At 34.4% G+C, this 23,967-nt stretch overlaps 2 protein-coding genes across 2 annotated transcripts; one reads left to right on the plus strand and one right to left on the minus strand.

Annotated features, from left to right (window-relative positions):
- Positions 1-83: 83 nt before the first annotated feature.
- On the plus strand, positions 84-1,789 carry LOC108573109 (anamorsin homolog). Its single transcript, XM_017935475.1, has 6 exons — positions 84-310; positions 458-759; positions 840-984; positions 1,196-1,308; positions 1,385-1,509; positions 1,624-1,789. Exons 1-5 carry the CDS (start codon positions 157-159, stop codon positions 1,493-1,495), a joined length of 825 nt encoding a protein of 274 aa, XP_017790964.1. The 5' UTR covers positions 84-156; the 3' UTR covers positions 1,496-1,509; positions 1,624-1,789.
- A 2,163-nt stretch (positions 1,790-3,952) lies between these two features.
- LOC108573061 (protein cueball) lies at positions 3,953-21,767 on the minus strand. Its single transcript, XM_017935425.1, has 7 exons — positions 21,501-21,767; positions 14,279-14,494; positions 7,630-7,819; positions 6,854-7,441; positions 6,335-6,649; positions 5,893-6,175; positions 3,953-4,408 (listed from the first exon to the last, which is right to left on the minus strand). Exons 1-7 carry the CDS (start codon positions 21,580-21,582, stop codon positions 4,304-4,306), a joined length of 1,779 nt encoding a protein of 592 aa, XP_017790914.1. The 5' UTR covers positions 21,583-21,767; the 3' UTR covers positions 3,953-4,303.
- Positions 21,768-23,967: the final 2,200 nt, after the last annotated feature.

The following is a 23,967-nucleotide window of genomic DNA, read 5'->3' on the forward strand; positions in this document are numbered from 1 at the left end:
TTTGGAATAGATGGTGCTGGCATCGCAAGTATCGATTATTTATACGATTACGTATCTATATTTCATTAATTCATGCAATCATCTGAATCCCATAGCGAAGAAAAATTGTTACCGTGTATTCATACAAATCTTTTATGTCAGTGGCGTTTAGTAACAATGACTTTTCTCAAAGAAAATAACAGTGTTTTGGTTGTTCTAGACAGTGAAATTTCAAATAACGATGTTGCAGATTTTGTTAGTTCAATTACAAAATACCTTAATAAAGCAGAACAATTATCAACACTATCAACAAGAGAATTGGAAAAATTAAGTACGTAACTCTTTATGTACATGCAAATATATATCTGAGTATTTTAAATAGTTTTCAGAAAGTGTATTTTCGAAATGCATTTTTTTATGTTAATTTTATGTGTGGAGAAAATTGTGTCCTTAATAAGTTTGCTGTGTTGCTTTTTAGGTATTAATTCATCTTCCTATGATGCAATTATTTCTATTTTTAAACGATCGTGTCCAAATCCTAGAATACTTTTAGAAGAATGTCTGCGAATGTTAAAACCAAGAGGTACACTAATTATTTATGAGTTGTTCCAACAAAAGGAAAATGCACATTCTGTTTACGATGAAAGAGTATCAAGCTTGAAATTAGCTGGTTTTAAAATAAAAACACAAGATATAAAACAGTTGAAAAATTTGTTGCTGAATGTGTACAGTAATATAGACAATATTTGTGAAATAATAGCAGAAAAACCTTCATTTGAAGTAAGTTATATTTTTATAGTTGCTAAACTAATATAATTAAAAATGTAGGTTTTATACTTATGTATTTCAAATTTATGTAGATTGGTTCTAGTGTAACCCTCAATTTTGGAGGAAAAAAATCTAATATATGGAAATTAGATAGTGCTGTTGATGAAGAATTAATTAATGAGGATGATCTCTTGGATGAAAGCGATGTTCTCAAACCTATAACCACTAGTTTGAAAGGTAAATTAAACATTTCAATTTATGTTTCATTCGTAACAGTTTCATTAATTCTTTGTTGATTACAATTATGGAACATGTAAGTTTAAAAATTTTTTATATTTTGTTAATGGCCAGTTTTATTTAAAATTTTATATATATTAGATGTATAACTAAGAAATAAGTAAATTATTGATATAAAAAAAGATTATTAAGTTTTATATTTACATTTTAGTATGTAGCACAACAGGTAAAAGAAAAGCATGTAAAGATTGCACCTGTGGCTTAGCTGAAGAATTAAGTGGAAAAACTGCACAAGAAGGAACTGCCAAATCTTCATGTGGAAATGTGTGTAATTTATTCATTTTCCTTTTGTTTGAAATTTAAAAATACAAAATAAAATGAAATTATATATCTTTTACAGTGTTATCTTGGTGATGCATTCAGATGTGCCAGTTGTCCATATCTTGGCATGCCTGCATTTAAACCTGGTGAAAAGGTAGTTTTACCCGAAAATCAGTTAAAAGCAGACTAGTGAAATTAATATTAGTGAGTTATATACATATTCTATTTCCTTACTCACGTTTTGCATGTAATTATTTTAATAATAATTTTATTATAGTTAATACATTGTTCTCCACCTTACTTAATTTTTTTTAATAGGACAGGACCTTTTTTTATTTTATTTATCTTTAGTAGAGTAGGAAGGGTGCGATATAGCTTAGCAAGGAACTTAAGCAATGTACTTTAAATATTATCAAGTAAAAACATGAAAAATATATATACTAGTACTTAATTATTTTTATTTCATTCTTACTTGTATACAGCAGCGACCATGTTAATCGTAATAGAGTGATACAAAAATTTTGAAATTTCTGTACTTCCAATACAAATCGATTTAGTGTATTTTATTATTAAAACAATATAATAATTTAAGTACCTCATAATTAAATTTAATTAAGTAACGCAAAACGTTCAGCGATATATCAATAAAGTACATTTTATTGTTAAAAGAATAAAATACTCTTATTACATACTGATATCGATCAAATTAAATACCAACACAAAAAGAATAAAAATAAAAATTGCAATTTGGCTATTTAGAAATTATCTATAGACAGTTTGTTAGCAGGGAATATAAGCCTTTCACTATAAATCCACTATCCCTTCTCTGGGGATGAGTGCTCGAGAAAGGACTACATTCCGCATATATTCAATATACATATCATTAGTATCATTCTATTTTAACGTATTTTGCAATTTAACAAATAATACAAATATTTTATATCAAGTTGCCTAATAAATTATATGAGAAATGATTGCAACATTGCAAGGATTGATGGTCTTTAAATTATTCGCATCGTATACAGGAACAGAATAAATCGTCACGTTTTTAGTTTGCCTCTAAGACGACAGGAACGTTACTCCGCAGTGTAAAAAATAAAAGTACATATTGAAAACAAACAGTAACAAACGTTATCCTTGTTTTCGTGAAATAATGAATTATATGTACCCCAATAATAAATGGTACTTTTATGTTCATAGATGAGTTTGTAACAGAATAGCTGCATTACGCCTTTGCACCATAATTACTACTGCCGCGCTACAGTTACTTTCCTGTTTTATCTACTTGTTCAATATAATATTATTTGGTTCGACAAAGGCGTGTTACTATTACTAATATTACTATACACATGAAATTCTATTAACTTAATCGTTAACGTTATTTTGAAATAATAATTTTTTATAAATCATACTACTATACTTAATGATCATAATGTTACATATGCCTTTGGTATAAATTTAAGTTTTCTACGCAATATATCGCGTAGTACACTATTCTAAGCTATACATTGTAAAATTTAACTACCATTGGCAGTGAACAATTGTATAGCTTAAGTATAAAGAGAGCGATAGAAAGTACAATTTGAGATACATAATCATTGGAAGCAATAAAACGGAAAATAATATGACAATTTCAAATAGTTCTCTCCATCGTTTTATCATATTTCGTATAAGTTACTTTCACTTAAATATATGATCATTTGTACTCTATTTCAAAAACTAAGAGATTACAAAGAATCCTTCAGTCTGTGAAAAAAAATTCAACAAGTTTGTTGTACTTTCTATGGGTGTAAACGTCCATAATTTACATTAACGATTTTTATTATTATTCATGATTGCAAATACTTAATTCATAGCGATGGATTATGATCTTTAATGCCCTGACCTTTTTTTCTACTAAAGAATCATGTGCATATACTTGATAAATGTACAAAATCGCGCTGTACAATCTTTATACAAATAGTTGCAATCGTTTAGAAATAAAACCATTCATGCCAATTTTGATGTCGAAACTATTTTTTCAAAGCTGCCCGAATTACATTTTTATACTTTCTTAAATGTAAAGGGCAGTAAACAAAGTTATTTGGTATTTAATATTGCTCTTTCTAAACCTTAGCATTTCCTTTCTTAGTAAAACGATATGTAAATACATAAAACTTTTTCCAAAATAGTTCTTCTTTGATACACGTATGCACTTGAAAACAAACATAAATGAACTGAAAGTAATGATCTGATTTAATAATTTAATGGTTAGAAATTGTTACGAATGAGTTGTTAAGTTCGATGATAGCCTCAATTAGACTTTTTTCATAAATACAATGAAAGTTACTATAATCACCTTGTAATCTAAAAGTTTCGTTTTTTTCTTTCGAAATGTACTCAATAGTACGTTGAGCAATCATTAAGCCTAGCAATTAAGGTAAACGTTATATACCTTTCATTTGCAATCAGAATTAATTTTTGGTACTATTCGCTTGAAAATATGCAGCTTCCAAAAACGGTTCAAAATGAACAAGGAATAAATGAGAGAACTAGGAAATATCAAACATAATATTGTATAAAGTTTCTGTATGTTTTATGTATATAATATATGTATATATATCTCTCTGTTATTTATACACCAGGACATTAGAAAAAATGCCGTGGAACTGAAGATTTCCTGTTCTCTTATGAAAAATATATAATTGTATATCTTTAAAAAAGATTGATAACCCTTTAACAGCTAGATGAAATAATCGTTACATGAACACAGCCCTACATATTAGATGACATAATAAAAATTAAGAGTCCTCGAAAAGACTTTTAGCTTCCTTTTTCTTGACTGTATCGTTACGGTGTCTCCGTAAATTTTGTAAGCATCGGTACTAAACATAACAATAATACTACAGCATTCTGCGGTATGTACAGACATGCAGTCTCGCGAACCTAAACTTTCCACAGACTTCACGTTAAGTCCACAAAATCTTCGCCAATCGACACGTCGAAATATTAGTCTATGCTACCACGAATTCTCCTCCATATTATCGAGCAACGAATTCTTCTCTTCTTTCTTAGTACCATTAGTTCCCGGCGGTGCGGTACATAATTTCGGTTCGAAACATGGCTGTAAAAGATAAAAGTTTAAGTAACACGGGTCCGGTTAAGTTTATTCTGAAATTCTGATAATGGAAAGCACGACGAAAGCGGTGAACTTTAATGAAGCCTTTAAACCCGGTAGCTACCTAACTTCTAGTCACTGAAATGATTATATACAGGAAATAAAATTTTTAATTAACAAAGAAAAGAAAAGAAATGATAATGGGTATAACTAACTCTACATTTAAAAGATTACTTTGTGAAATAAATATAAAAGCTTTATTTAAGAGTTGATCTATGTATAAATAAATGATATACAGTGGCTTGTATAAAATAAATTATGTTCAATGAAATTGTTTAGCGCCTTCACATTAAATAATTTTGTATACATAATACTATTCTACAGAGAGGTCACTATTAATTCCAAGTAACCTTTTTATATTCGATTTTTTTATTAGTTTGGAACTTAAAAGTTTTAATAATACAAGTCTCTTTAACTCATAGTCATTAATTATTAAAAATTTACTTTATACTGCAGCACTCAGGTATAATTAAGTACAATACAATGATCACAAATTTTGAATTATAAAAAAATGTAATAAAAAAGATTAATGTACAGATATATGTACTTCGTATAACAGCGATTCAAGCAATGCGAATTCATGCACAGTTGCATACTAATCAGCAACAAGTATCACAATTTAATGGCGAAAATTTTAATAAAATAGCATCAAAGTTAGTAAACAATAAATATGCAATTATTTCAGTATAATTAAATATTAGATATCCTAGATATAATTAGGCACCCTTAATTATAATTAAGTAACAAGCAGTATCAATTTAAAAAAATAGAGACAAAATGACACCCGAATAAAATTTGTTATGCAAGGAAAAAGAAACAGTTCTTTTAACTGAAATTCATGTTTAAATTTTCTCAAAATGTTTCACTGATTCTTTTTCCCTGGATACTCATATGACTGCAGCATATACATATATGACCATATACAGGGTGTCTGTTTTATCTCAATACAGCGAAATATCTTTTAAGGAAGTGATGTTAGGAAAAAATGTTTTAACAAAAGTTGTTTGGTGGGGGGGATTATGGAGGACATGTGGAGGGGTTACCCATAGAAGGAAGTTTTCAATAATTCGAAATTGAACATATTGGTAGGTACTTATTCTATTCGTTGAACTCGTCCTAACATACACTATCATATTATGTATAAAAAAATATAGCATTCCATTTAAAAAAATTAAACTGACTTTGAAATCTTCCCCATGATACCAGGTACAAAAAAAATATTTACACCAGATAACGTCCCCCTCTATACCAAACAACTTTTGTTAATACATTTTTTTCCTAACATTACTTCCTTAAAAGATACTTTGCTGTATTGAGATAAAACAGGCACCCTGTATATATGTCTTACACCTCCTAACTCATTGCCCATATGTATTCATACTTAGCATGCACACAAATGATTTTCATATTTTAGCTGATGGTTCACTCACAGTTTCACAGATATTCATGTTGCAGCAGTTCTCTATTGTTATTTCACATTGATTATCTGGCAGCTGTGGCCGAGAAGTGAGTGGCGTCACACCACCTTTACTGACAACGAAACGTTTTTTGATACGTGGTCGTCTTCGGAATTTATTCACGTAGTAACTAAGTACAATTATCACGAGAACAAGCACGCAAACGAACGCGCTAAAGATCGGTAGCAACGTTCCGTATTCATCGTTCTCTCTAAACGTGACCATTTGTGCAAATCCTTTCCTTTCTTCTGCACACCTAATAACAGAACAGAAATTTATTATAATTTATGTTTTGTTTAATTGTGGAAAAAAGTTTACTTTTATATTAATCTCTATTTAAAATTTTCTGCTTTCTTCTATTATATAAACAATTCATTTAATACTAGTTAATAAAGTAGGAATGAAAGCAATGTACCTGCATGTAGCAGTAGCTACACTGGTAGGAACTGACTCAGTGTTTGCACAAAATATTTCACAAAGCACAGTAGTATTGCTTAAACTCTCACAACGAGATCCCTCTGAATATTTACATTTACAAACTGGTTTCTCATTTTGAATAGAACACTGACCATCATGTAAGCAATAGTCTTTACATGGGTTTGTTTCACACCTTGGTCCAACAAATGTCTTATTGCACTTACACATTGGTAATCCATCACTATTTATGCTGCAGTTGCCTTGGATGCAGTAATTGTGACAAAGATCTATCTCACAATTTGTGCCAATGAACCTGAAACAATTGAATTTCTATTTACTCCAAATTCTACTTATCATATACTTCTTCAAAGACAATTCTACAATTCTAACAAAATTCTTCCAATTCTTAGGAAATTTCAATCACAAAAATTTCAATTCTCTATGTCACCAAAAATGATTGAATCCTCTGAATTCCTTCGAACAAATTCAAATTAAACATCGTCGTTTAAACACTCACCCAGACTTGCACTGACAGTTGCCATTTTTGTCGTTCACGTGTCCGTCGTTTAAGCAGTACTTGAACGTCTCGGTGGTCAGTTCCGATTCCTCCGTACTGGTTGTCAAATTATTATACGACCCTATAGTTTGGCTGGCCTTCTGTCTGATCCTCGCGATCGCTGCGCAATCTACCGTACCGACGTTATCACGCGCTACGATTCCGCCTGGATGTGTTTTATAGAGCGCGAAGTACGTCTGTGTCGTGCTAGGCACATCAACGGTTTTGTTCTTATTTGGCGATGTCCACACAGCTTTGTGCACTACATCGGACCAGTATATCGAGTTTTGATCTACTGCTAAGTAAATCGGATGCTGGCGAATCGCCTGGACCATCAATTCTCGTTCAGTGCCGTCGAGATTGCTGCGCTCGATTTTGAAATGTGTACCCTCAACGTCGTCGGTCCAGTAGAGCTTGTTCGCGTAATGATCTATAGCGACGGATATAGCTTCCTCCAGATGTTCGAGCACGATCATATGATCGCTTCCGTCTAAATTCGACCGCTGGATATTCGAATTCGTCTTATTGCTATTTACCCAGTATATGTGACTGTAAACAACGTAAATTATCATGTACTAACGTTCTGCTATAGGATATGAATGTTTGTCTCGATTTACTTTTTATTCATATCGTTACACGTATCGAGAAGACTTTTTTTTTCACTTGACGCGAAATTCTAAGTGGAATGTGAATAAGTTAGCCGCGTCACCGTTCTACGTAGGACATAAATGACACACCTGTTACATATATCCAGAGCGATGCCGTTCGGACTCTGGTGCGGCAAATTGTGTAGCAACGTCGGCTCTTCTGGCGGACCGTCTAATGGCACGTGCATCTTCATAATTCTCTCTCTCGAGGCGTCGCTCCAGAACAGGGTTCGCGTCTTCGTGTCGAAGGCAAGTCCTTTGATGTAACTGCCGTTTAATCCTGTCGGTAATGAAGCATTCTTTATTAAGGATTATAATTTAATGCTTGCAATTCATACATTTGAACATTGAAAATTAAAAGTACTTCGTGTTAGTGAATTATGGGGTACAAAATACGTGGAGGAAATTTTCAAATTTCTAAGGAAATAATAACAATTTATTAAAATACGCTGTAGTTCATAAGTATATAACGTATGTATTTTATAGTAAGGATCATCAGGCAAATTAAATTTATGATTGATTCCCTGGAAATTCCCAAAATAAAATTGTCCACCATAAAAGACTGAACATAATATTCAGGCTAAACAAGGTCAATCTTGCTTGCAATCAAGGTTCTTTTATCAGCTTTGACAATAACAAATTACAATGACAAACAAATTTTTACTTTATAGTAACATTTGCTCCTTTGAACAGGATAATTTCCTCATTCAATATTGGAATGGAGATATTTTAGATGCTTAAGTTAGAGGAAGCACCCTGCATAGGATATACTAAACGTTCTGTTGTATTTTCTTCCGCTGGTGGTGGCAAATGAAGGATTTAAATAGCTTCATTCTTTTATTTTTGTTTAAATAGTCCATTTTACAGGCATTTCGCAATTTAACTTACATAGTTTTTGTGTCCAACGAGTAGCATTTCCTTATTCTATTAACACAAAAAAAGAAAAAAAGAACTACGAAGAAGCAGATGCTATATCCTGTCTATACATAGTACGAGAACTTCAATATTCGTTCATACTATAAAAATTCAAAAATATAAGGGTAAATTTGAAAAATCCGGTACTTAATCTATTCTAAAACACTAAAATCCTTCTCCGGTGTTTTATCACCTAAGAAATGTAGCGCACACATTTTTGTAAACTAGCCGATACGTGTACTTTTCATGGGGCTCTACGATGTACGCGCGGCGGGGCAGGTATGAAGAATCATAAAACTCTTGCCTTGCCACTGATTGGGCGGACGAGGGTGCGAACATATGTATATAAGAGCGGGGTTTTTCTTTTCTTTTCTTTTCTTTTTTTTGGCAAAAAGTCAGTCTTTGCTCTCCACTTTGCAGGTTTTTTGAAAATTATCCTGCACGAAATTATGCCCATGCATGGTTTTCACACCAAATATTTATTATCAAAATATCTAACGTACTTAAAATTTTTTCAGAGCATAAAGAGGACTGACTCCAGGTGGCTCTACACAATTTTCAGGTTGAATCGGTAACAAAACTAAAAAAAAAGGCAAAAAGTCAGTCTTTACTCGACTAGCTTGGCAGACGGATCACAGCTATCCTGACCTATGCAAATCAAGCAAATCCTAAGACACTACCTCCGGCTACGACAAATTTGGACAGAAGGGTCCTAGTCATCCGGAACCCAGTGCGTCGAATGTCAAGGTTCCCTCTTTACCGACAACATCCTACATCCGACTTTGACAAAACTTGGCAGAAGGATCTCAGCTGTCTCGAACCAAGTGCATCAAGTTAAACTTCCTCGCTCTACCCTGCTCCTAAAAACCTTTACTCGTGCGACTATCAGGTAGTGAGATCTCATTGTCGTGGTCGAGTAAAAGTACGCGTTACAGAAATATTTTTTTCGTGACAAATGAAGGCACCACCAATGCATCCAACAGATAATAGTATTTTTCCCTCGGTTGTTAAAGTGAATAGCAAAACTTCTTTTTTTTTTAAATAAGCGTAATAAATTGAAGGATGAAAACTTCAACGTTATCGCTGTCCTTTCCAGGTTTCTTCTAGATCTGCGTACCTTTGTGGAAAACTTGCTATTAACTGAAAATGAAAAACATTGGATCCAACTTTGAAATATCGATGTTTGTGCAAATTCTGGCTTGAAAATTCTCGTATCATACCTTTGCACAGTAATACATTTTATCTCTTTAACTATTCATCAAATAACTGATAAGCAGTTCAAAACTAATTACACGAGTAGAACATAATCGGGCAGATAAAAATAATCGTGAAGTGTGTAAAAGAAAGACTGTTAATATTTCACTAAAATGCACTTGAAAACACTCTTCCGTCGAATCAAAAGGGAATCAAAAATTATCAATCAACAAGCTGGCACGATAGATAACACGATTAATAGGATGAATCAGCAAAGAACGTTTTTTCCACTGTCTAAATCCCATTATCCCCTTATCAGTTCCGTGATTTGATATTGAAGTTTCATTTTGCAATAATTCGAATAAATTAATGAAATGTTTCTAAGAAAATAAAATATTTCGAACAAACGAGCCAGTTTTCTTCATTTAACTGAATTCCTTTGATTTAAATAAAATGTAACAATGAATCCTTTATACTTTCAATCGAAATTTATAATTAGATTAACCTACACCGGGTACTTATGAGATAAGAGGCGTGTTATGTTCTTTCTCATGATTACGAGAGCGACACTTCCAGATTCTTCATAATGAATTCATTCCTTTTTTTTTTTTCTACTGCATTGAAGTTTTTTAAATGGAAAAGAATACTGGATAAAAGAATATTCGCGTTGAAATTTTCCTGTTTCGATAAGTGCTAATTGTTGTCAATGAGAAAAATTAGCACTATGTACTTTGAACACCCTACCGAGCACTCAGAGGATTTTCAGATAAAACAGTATCTAAAAAATGTCCACTGAATAAAAATAACATTTATATTCGTAACAATTGTTTCTTCGATGCATTGTCACCAACATTTCAGTTTATTCTGAAAAAAAGATGAACAAATTTAGCTTGACGATTTTAAAACATTGGAACTTTCTTACTTAGCTACAAAGCAATTCTATTTAATAAAGGTACTTGCATCCTGCATTAATATCATTAAAATTCATATTATGACTTCAGGAAGACCTTGTATAATTAAAAAAAGGCACTTGTAACACTTTCCTGAATGAAAATGTTTCATTTTCTGTCTGAATTAACCTGTTGCTATATAATAACGAGTCACACTCGTGGTGTAGATTATGGTTAAGATATGACAAAAGTCAGTTGTGTTTGTAATAAACTGTCATTTTAGCTGTTCGGGTCGCGTAATGTTCGATGCTTAATTGCCGAACCGGTACGCGAGTTTAATCACACCTTGATTTATTCAGTGTGAAATGCTAAGAACTAGTTTTATTTGCAACAGAGTGATACTTGAGGTGATGTCGCTGCGAGACTATCAAAATGCTAATTTTCGTAAGACCAACTGCCAAGACTTCCAAAAAAGGACGCGCTTCTGCCTCGTTTCCTTAGTTTCATCCGCTCGGCCAGTTGCTGATTGGTGGCCGATTTCTTCTGGGGGTTGTAGGTGCTGGCTCCTCATTAGAGGAGGTTGTTTAAGTGGGACGCAGCTCTTTCCAAGCGAAGGGGATTGTTGCTTAACATTAGAAAACCCCCATTTTTGGGTTTTTCCCAGGAGGTGACCTCTCCACGGAGGATACGGTACGCGCGAGAGGACCGGTACCTCGGTCTGGCGGCCAAGTGTAATTGAACAAGTTTATGACGATAATCCGCCAGACCGAGGGTCCGTCGCGATTTCTTGCGAGGCAACATTAGCTTTAGTTTATAAGTCTCAAGATTACTAAATCGCAAATATGTATATACAGGGTGTCCAATTTAAATCAGTCCTTTCGAATATCTACAAAACTGTTGATGACATCGAAAAATCTTTCGAATAAAAGTTGATTAGTTTCGGTGGGCACACAATTTGATACAACTAGTTTTTGGCTGCACTATAGTGTTTGGGTCCACGCTTACGTATGATACATCAGATGCTTCCGCAAATGTCCCGTTCAGGACATATGAATCATACACACCAAATGTAAGGCGGGACCCAAGCCGCAGGGGGCCCTAGACAGGGAGCAGCGCAGGCTTGCAGGGCCCTAACGGCCGAAGAAGCGTATAAAATCGGGAAAAAGGGCAGTGGTACACACAATACACACGGTTGTTTTAATTAATATCTGTTATTTTAAGCGCCTGTAATGCTTCACTATTATATTAATAACAGCAATGTCTCTATGCTTCGTAACTCTGCAACTATAAGCACATCTATCTCTCTGGTTCAAACACTTTATTTGCACGTCTACCTCTTCAACCTGAATACCCGCTTAAATACAGGGTGTCATGTTAACTGGTGGTACAAACGGGAAGGTGGTGATTCTACATGAAACACTGAATCGAAAATATAGAATAAAATTTTTTCATAAGAGGTTTAGCTTTCGAGGAAATTGAGTTTAAAAATTCGTCGAGTGCGCGTGTATTTAATTATCTCTCTGCTTTTATATTTGTACTGATAAACAATACCAATGTTACGAAAAGTATCGATAATCCATTTATTAACGGTGTCCTTCATTTAAATTTACATTGTTAAACGAATTGTTGAAAGTGACGTCCGTGTTAACGCACACAAATCCAGACGTTTTGAATCGGAGTGTCGTGGACTGATGATACATTATTTTGACGCTTTAATTATGTGAAAGTCTACAATTATTTCTTTTAGCTGCACATTTACGCTATCTTCTGCATAGACTGTTTCTTTGCGAAATGTGGCATTACCACTGTTTATCAACGTAAAAGTATAAGCTGAAGCAACAGTTTGTAGCGAAACAGTAAATTCAATTTTCTCAGAAACAAGGTCTTGCATGAAACAATGTTATTCTATATTTTTGATTTAGTTTATTTGTCCTGTTGTACCACCAGTTACATGATACCCTGTATACATGTACAATTCTAATCTATTGTAATCTCTACGATATATCTTTGAATGCATTAACCGACGTAGCTCGCCATTTCTTCTAAAAAAATATGAAACTATTTATGTCGAAAAATCATTAGTTGAGGAGATATTTTAATATCAATTAAATGACTTTCAAGAGTCATTATTAAATGAACAGTTTCACAATTATTGAATTGGACGAAGTGGGTCTGTTGAATTTCTACCGAGATGATCATCAGATCTGATACCATTAGATTTCCTTTGCGGGCATATTTATAAAACAAAGTTTATCGATAAGAATGACTCGAACGACTTCCTTAAAGCAGAGGACCCTTCAGGCATGACAACAAATTTCTAAAGAAACGCTAGAAAGGGTTGATAGGTCATTTAGAGATTCAGGTTGAAGAACATACTTTTATATATCAACTTTAAGAAAATAAATGTAGTATAATACCGTTATATGATATTCAAATTAAAATACCTCCTACATTAACCCCTCGGCGACCACCTCCGTATCTCGTACGGACCCTGTGTTTTTCACACGTCGCCCGGGTCCGTATCAGGGCGACCTACTGGTCGCGTCTGCAGTTGATCTGTTTATTTAAACTGCGATATCGTAGTGGGAACTGTTTGTCACTCACTGAAGGATGTATGCGTATAATATATACACAATGTTAGGTAGAATCGAAATTTATTACTTGACATATTTCTCGATATGACAGAAAAGTCAAAAGTTTTCACAACGGTAGTGGAAGATTTTTTATTTAAAAGAAGAATTTTTATTAATTTAATAGCACAGTCTTATGTAAGAAATGCGAGATTTTGGCGGTCTGGACTTTGCCACCCAGGAAGAGAAACCGCGCGGGTACCTGAGGGTAACATAAACTAAGCCGTTTCCCCGGAAAGTCGAACGAGGGGGCTCCAACGGTTTTTCGGAGCAACGCGGAATACGACGCGGAGAGGACACTTTGGGAATAGCCGTGTCGAGCGAGACGGACTCCGAAGCATTTAGCAGTCGCTTATCACTATACTTTAATACATTTTTGGTTAATACCCTATCCTGTGTTAAATCTACTTAAGTTGTGCTAACACTTATAAGGCATAAAAAGCCATGAAATTTTTATTATAAACATTTTTTTATATCTACTATAGTTTTAAAGATATACAGGGAAATAGGGTAACACTTATCTTCATTCAAGGGCTGTTTTCACCCCGAAGAACCGAATTTGGGCCAAAATAAAAGATTGCCCGATACTTCTCTTAAAGTTCCCTACAAACCCACAAAGTTTCAAAAAAATCGAAATTTTCGGGTTACCGAGGTTCCCTTCTAAGGTAAGCTATGTACTGCGGGCCGCAAAGGACAGTTTTCGTTCGGCGACATCGGTCGCTGAGGGGTTAATGGCCTTTTGCCGCAAGTGGCTTAATACTTTTTTGTAGCGAACGACAACCTGCATCGAACAATGCATTCAAAAATATATGATATTTTAAAAAACAAAATTGACCTTGTTTAAAAAAAAAAGGCGCCTCTCCAGACCATACAAGTTTTACTCGAAACATTTTTCGGTATCGTGAGCAGTTTCGTAGATATTCAAGGAGGCTGATTTAAATGGGTCATCCTGTGTAGTGTCTTAGTGTTTATCATTTAAGCGATGAGTACCTAGGTTTAAAAGAGATAGCCATTGAAAAATTATAAGGTAAGGGGTTAAACACTGTCCAATGAGCTAAATGATCTGAATAAAGAATAAAATAATTACTAATATTATTTGAATATACTTACTTTTAACTAACGGTTTCGATGTGAAATTCTTGTCTGTCAAGTCGTTACTAAATATGGACACGTTTGTGTTTTGCGGATCACTGAAATACATTGTTCGTGTGGTATCATCATATGCCACCCCGCCTAGGGACACAGCATCCGCCAATTTTGCTTGTCCTATTAGCGTCTTGTTTTGCGCGTAAAAATTCACTTCTTGTCCTACCGCTATCGCCAAATCTGTAAAAAAAAATCAGCAAAAGCGAAATGTTAAATCACAGTTCCCGCCTTTATCTGTTGAATTTATCAATTAAAGAAAATTCTACTTCTAGTAATTATTGATTATTAACAGGTAAATTTAACATTGCTGGGAAAAAACATCCGAAAGAAAGGTTTTTAACGCCTTAGAAGATACGATAATTTTGTCAGAGACAATGATAGGAAGTTTCAAGAATGAAAATATAACATAAATAACATAGAATATATAATATTGAAATAATTTTAATTCAAATACATAAACCTTAACGTAGACGAGTTAATAATTTTAAACAGAACTTCTTGTATTATTTCATTAATAATATCTGAAGTTATGTGCGTGCATAAATGTTCACTATTCGAGAGAGTTATGTGCGTGCATAAATGTTCACTATTCGAGAGAAAAACTATTAAAAACCAGGAAAATATGAAGAAGTATGCAGAATTGTTTACACTTTTAATTTACACTACGCAATAAGCTTTGTTTGAAGTATCTACTCTGTTAAGTATAAAAACATAGTTCTCCTTCAAATCGAATACATATCTCTGAACACCGAAGAGAATACCTCTAGATTAGCGTTGAAGGGTCATTATTGAGACGGAATATCCTTGTTAAACATCGTATCTACCAAAAAAATATTATTTTAAGAGTTGCCTGATTTTATTATAGCAATGTACTTGACGTATTATCTCCAAACATTGATATGACTATAATTGAACGAACTAACTTAATAATACCCAATTAAACTTTAATATTAAAATTGATTTGTTCAAAAATTTCAACTAATTAAAAATAAGCACTTGTTGACCAAATTCTGATATTTAATTTTATTTGTGAACTATGAAGGATTCAAATTCGTATAATTATTTTTACATTTTTATTTACTGAAAGAATCCAAAAGAATATAATTTTTTTTTAAGCTGTTTTAACTAGTTCAAAATTATTTCTATCGTTCATTTTAATTCGAGATGTCCGAAACATCATTTAAATTTATTCGCGCAATTAAGTTCATTATTTAGCAGGATAAGTTAACCAGCAATCGTCTTAATTTCATGAACCGAAAATATCTGGTCCATGCGTCGCACTCATCCTTCGCGTATTTATCATTTAATTAAACTAATTAACTCTGGTTCGTTTCGTCTCGTTGCGTTCCTTTTGCTGGAATTATTATAAAATAAAACGACATTACTAGTTACAAAATACAAGCGAGCATTCAGCGAATTTGACGAGAAATTTCATGTTCAACGTCATTTAAGTATTAAAATTGAAATTTGAAGGAACAGTAGAATTTATACGGGAGCGCGTTACGCAAATGCGTTGCCTAGACAATCTGGAGGACAACATTATCTTATATTGTCCACTTTATTTCGATAAATATTATATTTCATCGCTGAATACATTAGAAATTCGACGTGTAAGAAATTGTTGTTCTTAGTTCTCTGTTATTGCTCTCGCCTTTTGAGAAACATTAGAAAACTTTTTAAATCTTAAGGCCTGTACAATGCTCCCTTGAACAACGCGGAGGTTAGGGACGCCGACTATCCCCGTAGATGGATAACCGCATAGTTGGGAACCACCCCTCCACCCCTCTTCCTGTCTTTACAAAAGACTGAAGACATTTCTATTCTTCCAATGCATGTGCATATACTTACACACACAGACACACGCACGTATTACGTAATTACTTAAATGTAGCTCCTTCTAGTTCGCAACAACACATTGGTCGTTTGATTTTTCTCGAAAGCTCGGCTGTTCGTTGTATAGTTGAATTCGGTACCAACACTTCTTCTACGCAGCCGCAATTTCTGAGGAATTAGTTCACAGGAACGAATTCGCATTAGCTCTTTCTCACCTCTCTTATTCGCCATGCTAAGGAAAATTGTGAAGGTACGCTAAATATGTAAATTGATTCGAAATGAAGGTCAAAATTTTTCAAGAAAAAAAAAAAAAACGCGCATAATCGAAACCACGTTGTTTGAAACTGTGTTGTTCGAGGGAATCTAATGTTTCATCACTTCGACGATGTATTCAGAATCTTTTACGATTTACGCAATAATGACTGACCTTCTACTGCCCTAGTTTTTCTTATTCTTGTGTCAGGATACACATCTTTTAAACACGAGATACAAATATGTCTGAAAGTAATTAATCTTGCACACGCAAAAATGCAACGTAGAAACAGAAACAACATTAAGGGGGTTGCTCGGTTCAACGGTTCAAAAAAGTGAAAATTTGTTATTAAAAAATTTCAAATTTTCTTCTATCGAACGTTTTTCTTAAACACTTGCACAACTATTAACATTTTCCAATATATTCAATTTGCCCTATTAAAAACCATGTAGGGGGAGTTTCCTTAACGCCGGGCGGCACCTAATATGAGACATTAGTTGTATCTGCAATAATTGAAACGCTACCGAGCCGTTATTCAGCGAATCTCCTAGAGGAGACAAAAGGAATAAAAATAAGTTTTCTACGCGTTTCAGTCGCGTGTGCACAGGTAGAGAGATTTATTTAAGAAAAACCGTAAGTGTCCGGCGCTAGGGGATCTCCTCCTATAGATCATAATCACAGTTGAATTTATGATCCCAATCTACTTCAGGAGAAATCTACAGTATCGCAAGGCTACTGCATCAATTTCCTTTTAAAACATTGCCTAATTGATCCAAGAAATTACCATTCAATTATCTCTTATCAGTTCTGTAAAAAAAAAAAAACTGTAAAAGTTCTTATTTTTTTTTGTGTCTTTCGAGTAAAGAGCAATTCTCTTAATTCACAAAAATGTGTAAATTACTATAACTGAATATTCGTACATACTTGGCGATCGAAAATTAACGTCCATTGTAGAAGCTTTCAGTTCCGTACTAATTGTGACATTATAGGATATATGTCATTTTTATACACTTCTTCTAACTTACCCATTCTTCGGAAAGTAATAAATCACACATAAAATCTTTCTTTCAAATTGCTGATAAGAAAAGCTGGTTAACCACTTGGCAGTTTTGCCCGAGCGTAACTCGGGCACGGGGCTTGCTCGTGTACTGACAAAATATACCAAAGTGTATATAAAAAGAAAATATAGCATACCAAGAAGACTTATTGAATAAATTCAAAATTAAAATTGTTTTAATATTACTTGGTAATTATTTTCTAATAAAATGTAAAAACAAAATCTGACAATTTTTGGTCACCCTGTCTCGCGAAAATCCGACTGTTAAGGGGTTATATAATCATAAGGGGTTGACATAAATCACAGTTGAAATACTTCATTCTGAATAATGTCTCCAGTTCTTATCTTCCCATTTATGTATCCATTCAATAGTTTTTACGATGCTCGAAACATATGTACTTTGACATCTTTGCTGATATTACGATCGCGCTATATTCTTCTTTTCGTTAATTATGTGCGAAATGTATGTAAGTACACGCGCCTCGAGAGCGCATGTCCCGTTGGGCTGCGCGCGCAGCTGCTCCAAGTTTAAAAATCAGGCGCGAAAAATGGGACCCAAACACTTCTACTCTTCGCAACTCGAGAGTGAAACTTTTTATCATAAATCAGTAACGAAATTTTTGGCATCTTTTATCACCAGGAATATGTTTATTTCAATGCATCCTGTTATTACAAGATCATCTACAATATTTTAATACGTACGTTAAGGGTCGTCGAAGGCAATTAGCTCGCCGCTGTTTTGCTTTCGTAAGATTTATAGCAGGTACTTAGATTACGCGTGGCTACAGAGAGTGTTTATGAAAAGAGACCGTCTAGACGACCAACGATTGCCAGTGACTTGAAGTCACGTAGTTATCGGATATCACAGGGTTGATTGGAAGAAAGCACGAGAAAGTTTAGCGATGGCAAGTAGCCGGAAGTCGAGGTGCCTTCTGGTAAGAGAACAGTAAGGAACAGCACGGTATTTACCCGAGAACTTCGGCACAGGATGAAGAAAATAGTAAACCGGTCATCTGTGTTATTTAAACAATTCATGAAATATTGTTAACACGTAAATCAAATAATATTCCATATAAAATTCATTTAAGTATTTTACATAATAAGTTAATATAAATCGGTACATTTATAAGTACAATATGATCAATGTTTTTACAACTTCTCGGCATATATGTCACAGTTCAATTTTTTTAAACAGTTTAACAATTTTTCAAAACGTGTGATCAAAATTTTCCTGTTTGTAACATTCTTTTTTGAAACCACTTAGATATCAAGAGAAGAGCATACTGGTACAGTCCTTTGGAAAACTCCAAAGGGATATCGCAATTATGCAAAGTGTATTACTACATCGCGCCCAAATGTAAACAAGAAATTAACGCGACAAACTGTCCGGGGAATACAGCGGCTGGTTAAAAGTTATCTAGGAGCTAATGCCAATAAATTGGATCGAAAGTCGAAGATCATCGAATTTTTCATTCACTACCGATTGACCTGGCCAGGAGGAAATGGAAATGCGCAACGAGTCCGAACCGCGGAATAAATGTTTTCGCAATGAGAGCGGGCGCGCATGCGCGCGCATGATCGTGTACGCGCGAGTATGTTAATTTACAAGCTCGTTGAAACAGCAGTTTTTTTTAATGCAATAACGATCGCGTCAATGAAAATATCATTGACGTATGACCCGATGATAGACAGAAAACAAGTACGCCTCTACAAACATTTATTTGTGAAAAATGTTTTTGTGAAACCTGTTGCGCCGAATCTATACAGGGTGTCACAAAAGATTCTGGACTCGAGTTGCCAAATCATACGATTTACATATCGACATTTTTTCTTCTTTCTTAATTTTAACCATTTTAGACATTTAACGTCTATTCCACCATGATAAATTATTAAACTCAGAGTTCGGGAACTTTTGACACGTACTGTAGTTTAGTAACTTTTGCTACTAAAAAGAATTCTATTCTAAATTCGATTATAATATACAAGTGAGTTAGTAAAAAGTATGTTTAGTAAAGCAAACATAATGACTCTGAATAAAATCAACATTAATCAGCGTAATTACAATCGTAAATGATACTGATACTGTTATAAAAAATTATCATTAAAGAATAATTACCAACAGTATTGACGTTCTTTCATTTGACTGTAATATTACTACTTAGATTAGTTCACTATGGTAATACTCTCGATCTACTTCATTACCATTTTATTACTATTTGTATTCTGGAAGTGGAACAACCGTTACTTGCTAGTAAAACATTCGCAAACAATTCTTTTTTCATCCGTGCGAACGAATAACATTTTGAAAAATTATGTCATATTTTAACAATTATCATAAGAATCTTCATTGCCGTAACAATTTTCCTTGCGGTAACCGTTTCTAGAATATTTTAAAACTTATCATAAGAATTTTCCTTGTCTTGCTACTTACTACTTTTTGGCTACCTTATATATCGTTGTATTAATATCAGTCGAAATGTTACTTTAAAAATCATTTTTATGAAATTAGACAGTACTAAAGCGAGCTGTTAATACGAAGAATAAAAAAGCAACGAAGAAAATGAAAAATGATATGCAAAGCTAACTATAAGAATTTTCCTTGTCTTGCTACTTACTACTTTTTGGCCACCTTATATATCGTTGTATTAATATCAGTTGAAATGTTACTTTAAAAATCATTTTTATGAAATTAGACAGTACTAAAGTGAGCTGTTAATACGAAGAATAAAAAAGCAACGAAGAAAATGAAAAATGATATGCAAAGCTAACTCATTTTCTGTCGTTATTAAAATCAGTATCGAATTTTTCTGGCCAATTCTCAGGCGTCTTACATTTCGCTGTCTCGCGCAGTTCCTGGTCTTATATTATATTTCCCGCGTCGCGTCGCATTGTAACCGTACACAAGAAAATAACTCACAGTTCAACCGCGCTAAAAAACGTTTTCGTCATGTTTATTCAGAATATTTGTGTGCGTGTGATACTCATTAGCTGGATAAAAATCGCAAATATAACTCCTACGAATCTGTCACTGAATCGTGAAAAACTTTTCCATCGATTAAAATTAATGAAAAATTAATCAACGCATCTTTTATTAAATTAACCTATTACGTTACACCGTTACGCGGTTTACATAACCATATAGACCGATCTATAGATAAAGACGACCTTATCCGCTCTATATGTTGTATATATTCATAAAATCAAACAAAACCATACGTCTTATCGGTTTCACGCGTTACGTAATCCACGTTTTGCACTTCTCTCCGTACGTGTAATTAAACGTTGCCCCATTGAGTCTAGCAGTAAGCACACACGGGGCAGGTTTTCAAACGCGCATCGCGAGAACGTGCGTCACTCGAGGCATTTAAGGGCGATGGAAAAATAAAGAAAAAAAATTCGCATTGAGCAATTCCCGAGATCGACCGTAATTTTAACACTTTTCGATGTTTTGCGAGGTGAACTTGTTGGCCAATGAGTCGAGTCATGACACGATGCGATTCACGACAGATTTGCACTGATGTGGCTACTTAATGAACACATACGATTTAAAAGTCGCCGGTAGGAGGCTGTTTCTGACCGCGTTACCGCGAACCACGGTAATTTGATAGGGGTACCATTTTCGATAAATCGGGTTTTCGATAAAAACCGCCGTCTGCTCGGGTCGCACTACCATCAATCCTCGTGTACGTGCACGCATATATATGAGGCACCAAGAACCGCTTGACATTCATTACGTAAACAGGTATAAGGACATGTACCGTTTCGGCTGGTTTCCGTATCGATACGAATCGTAAGAGTTCCGTGGAGCGTCTCGAGCTAAATAAAAGGTCAGTTTCATTCACCTTTAGGCCGCGTTTCGACTTTCTGCATGGTAAAACAGTCTGCGAGAAGTGGCGTACGTGACCAGCCAGAGCGCGTGAATGGAGACAGTTCGACCCGCAACGCGGTGTATACTGGCGGTATACCTCGTGTAAAATCTTTTGTCATTTTCACTGCGATTTTTCGTCACTTAAAACGGCTTGCTAGATAATCGTTCTACTCACCCCACGATCTGGCGTGCGTGTTAATTGTGAAAGTTCCCAGTATTATCGTTAACGTGATGGCCAAGTTTTTACGGGATGTCATGGTGTGCGTTCATTTGTCAGCCGCTGAATTAGCCTGGAAATGCCGTTAAGTACCGGATAACAGTTGAAAACGACGTAGAAATCCAGCACAAGTCTAATTTCTCTGTCTTCTTTCACTGAAGTGAAGGACAAGCGATAAAACACATCCTCTTGCTACGGCGGCACTTCGCACACTGAGAAGCTCGTGATGCCACTAGTAATACTGTACCTAAAACCGAGACGGCCAATGGCGTAGCATCTTGCTTTTATATGCGAACGGAATTCCCGAATTTAACACATTGTTTTTTCTTTTATCAAAATCGTTGCTAATTTTAGAATGTTTTTTATACATGTTAAGATTTTATGTATATCGTATTCTTGTTCGAAAATATTTTTTTTTGTACAACGGATAGGTTCGCTGATGGTGTCAAACAGCATGCATATCATATTTATCATTCTTTGTAAAATATTGCCTTCAAATTCACTTAACCTTCAACACGAGGGAGATAAGTTATAGTAAGACACATCGACTACTGTTGAGATTAGTGAGTTGTGCAATATTTCGTATACACAGTAGGAAATAATAGATGATATTAGCAAATTTCGAACCTTACAAGAATTAGTCGAACGCGTATTACAATAAAAATTTTTACAATTCTTAGATAATCTGTAATTTTTTATGTAACAAAGCCTATTGTTTATGTTTGGAATTAATTTCATTTTCCTTTTTGAAAGTAAAACAAATTGTATTTTGCTTAAAATTACGTTAATAATGAATAACACCATGCGAAAACTTAGATTATTTATTCGTAATAAAATTTAAAGTTGATATTATAAATATAATAATTAATATGCATTTGATAAATTTAAGAATTAGAAAAACATATTTAATAAAAATCAAATGAATGTTTAAATGAAACTGTAAGAATTGTACCTTTGTGCAGAAAGTGATTCCAACAAAAGCAATACTACAGACGAGGTATAGAATATATACCTTGTCTATGTCAATACGGTCTTCATAAAAAAACTAATTTTTCGCGCGCAAACTTACAGTGCCATCTATTGACTGTAAGATGTAACTAAATTGGTACGTAATTCAGATGTCACATCCCTATCTTGTCTATCGTTTTGTTTATAATTCACCACCAAATTGACCAGAACATTTGTTTTTAATTGGATTAAAGTCAAAGGAGAAAAAATTTGATAATTTTAATACCATTTTTATTATTGTATGTAAGAGAAAGTACTTTTACTTTTCATACAAATTGTACTTTATCAAATATTTTGATTGCACATGATATAATTTTTTTAATTCTTTGTAATTAATGGAAAATTTTTGTATTATTACTTATTACATATCATTTTTTCATTGATATACTTCGTAACAATACTATAAATAATGAACATATACATGTACTTCGTAATTCACTTTAATTAAATAATCCTGTTTGATACATCGGTGCCATTGACTCCGACGGTATTTAACAGTATCAGTAATGAAAATACAACATTTGCATTTTCAAACGTAATAATAGGAAAGATGTTCACTGAACTATTCCAGACGATTATTATACGCTGTTACGCAATGACATTTTAATTTTCCATTTTCTTCGTTCTATTCACGGGAGAGTGGGGCAATGAGCATAAGGGAAGAAGCAACACTAACACCACGACATTGTTTGTAATTGCGCCACTCCGCTGGAGGCTCCAACGAAAAATAAAAACAGCGTGTCCATCGATATTTTATCTCAGTCGATATCCGAACCATGGAAAAAAAGTAGTTGAATCACGTACAACTGTAACTCATTATGAAGGAGATAAGCGTGTAAGAACAAGACTCTCGTATCCAGGTGCTGAAAGCATCGAGGGAGATATGGGAAAATCTAGAACCTAGCGGAAAAGCGCGCGCGAAGCGGGAAATGTGTTCTGTGGCCTCGAAGCGACGACGCCACGTACTAGATGGTATATTATTGATCAATAAGAGAGGCTAACATGGATGACCCGTGCCGGCAGAGGCAGCTGTTACTTCCTCAACAGTGTCCACACGATCTCTGTGTTCCTTTGGCAGCCTGCGACAAAGTGCGACCGTGTTGTAGGACAAGAAGTACCGACCGTACGTGAAACGCGCCAATCTCATACTTCCGTGGAAATACACGAATCGAGGGAGACAGAGGGAGTAACGAAAGAGTAACGGCCAGCTAGAACAGCCAAAGAGGCACGAGATAGGCCGCGGGGGAAAAAGAGAACGGGAGTGGGAGTAGGAGAGAGTGAAAGAGAGTGAGAAGGGCCGAGTGGGAGAGCAAAGGAAAGAAAGCGATAGAAGGGGAATCGTAGAAACAGAGAGAGAAAGACGTGTGAGCGACATGTGTCTGTGTTGAGAATTCTATCTACGATAGTGCGGCGGCCG

Source organism: Habropoda laboriosa, unplaced genomic scaffold, assembly GCF_001263275.1.
Source record: "Habropoda laboriosa isolate 0110345459 unplaced genomic scaffold, ASM126327v1 scaffold89, whole genome shotgun sequence".
In the NCBI taxonomy this organism is placed as follows: domain Eukaryota; kingdom Metazoa; phylum Arthropoda; class Insecta; order Hymenoptera; family Apidae; genus Habropoda; species Habropoda laboriosa.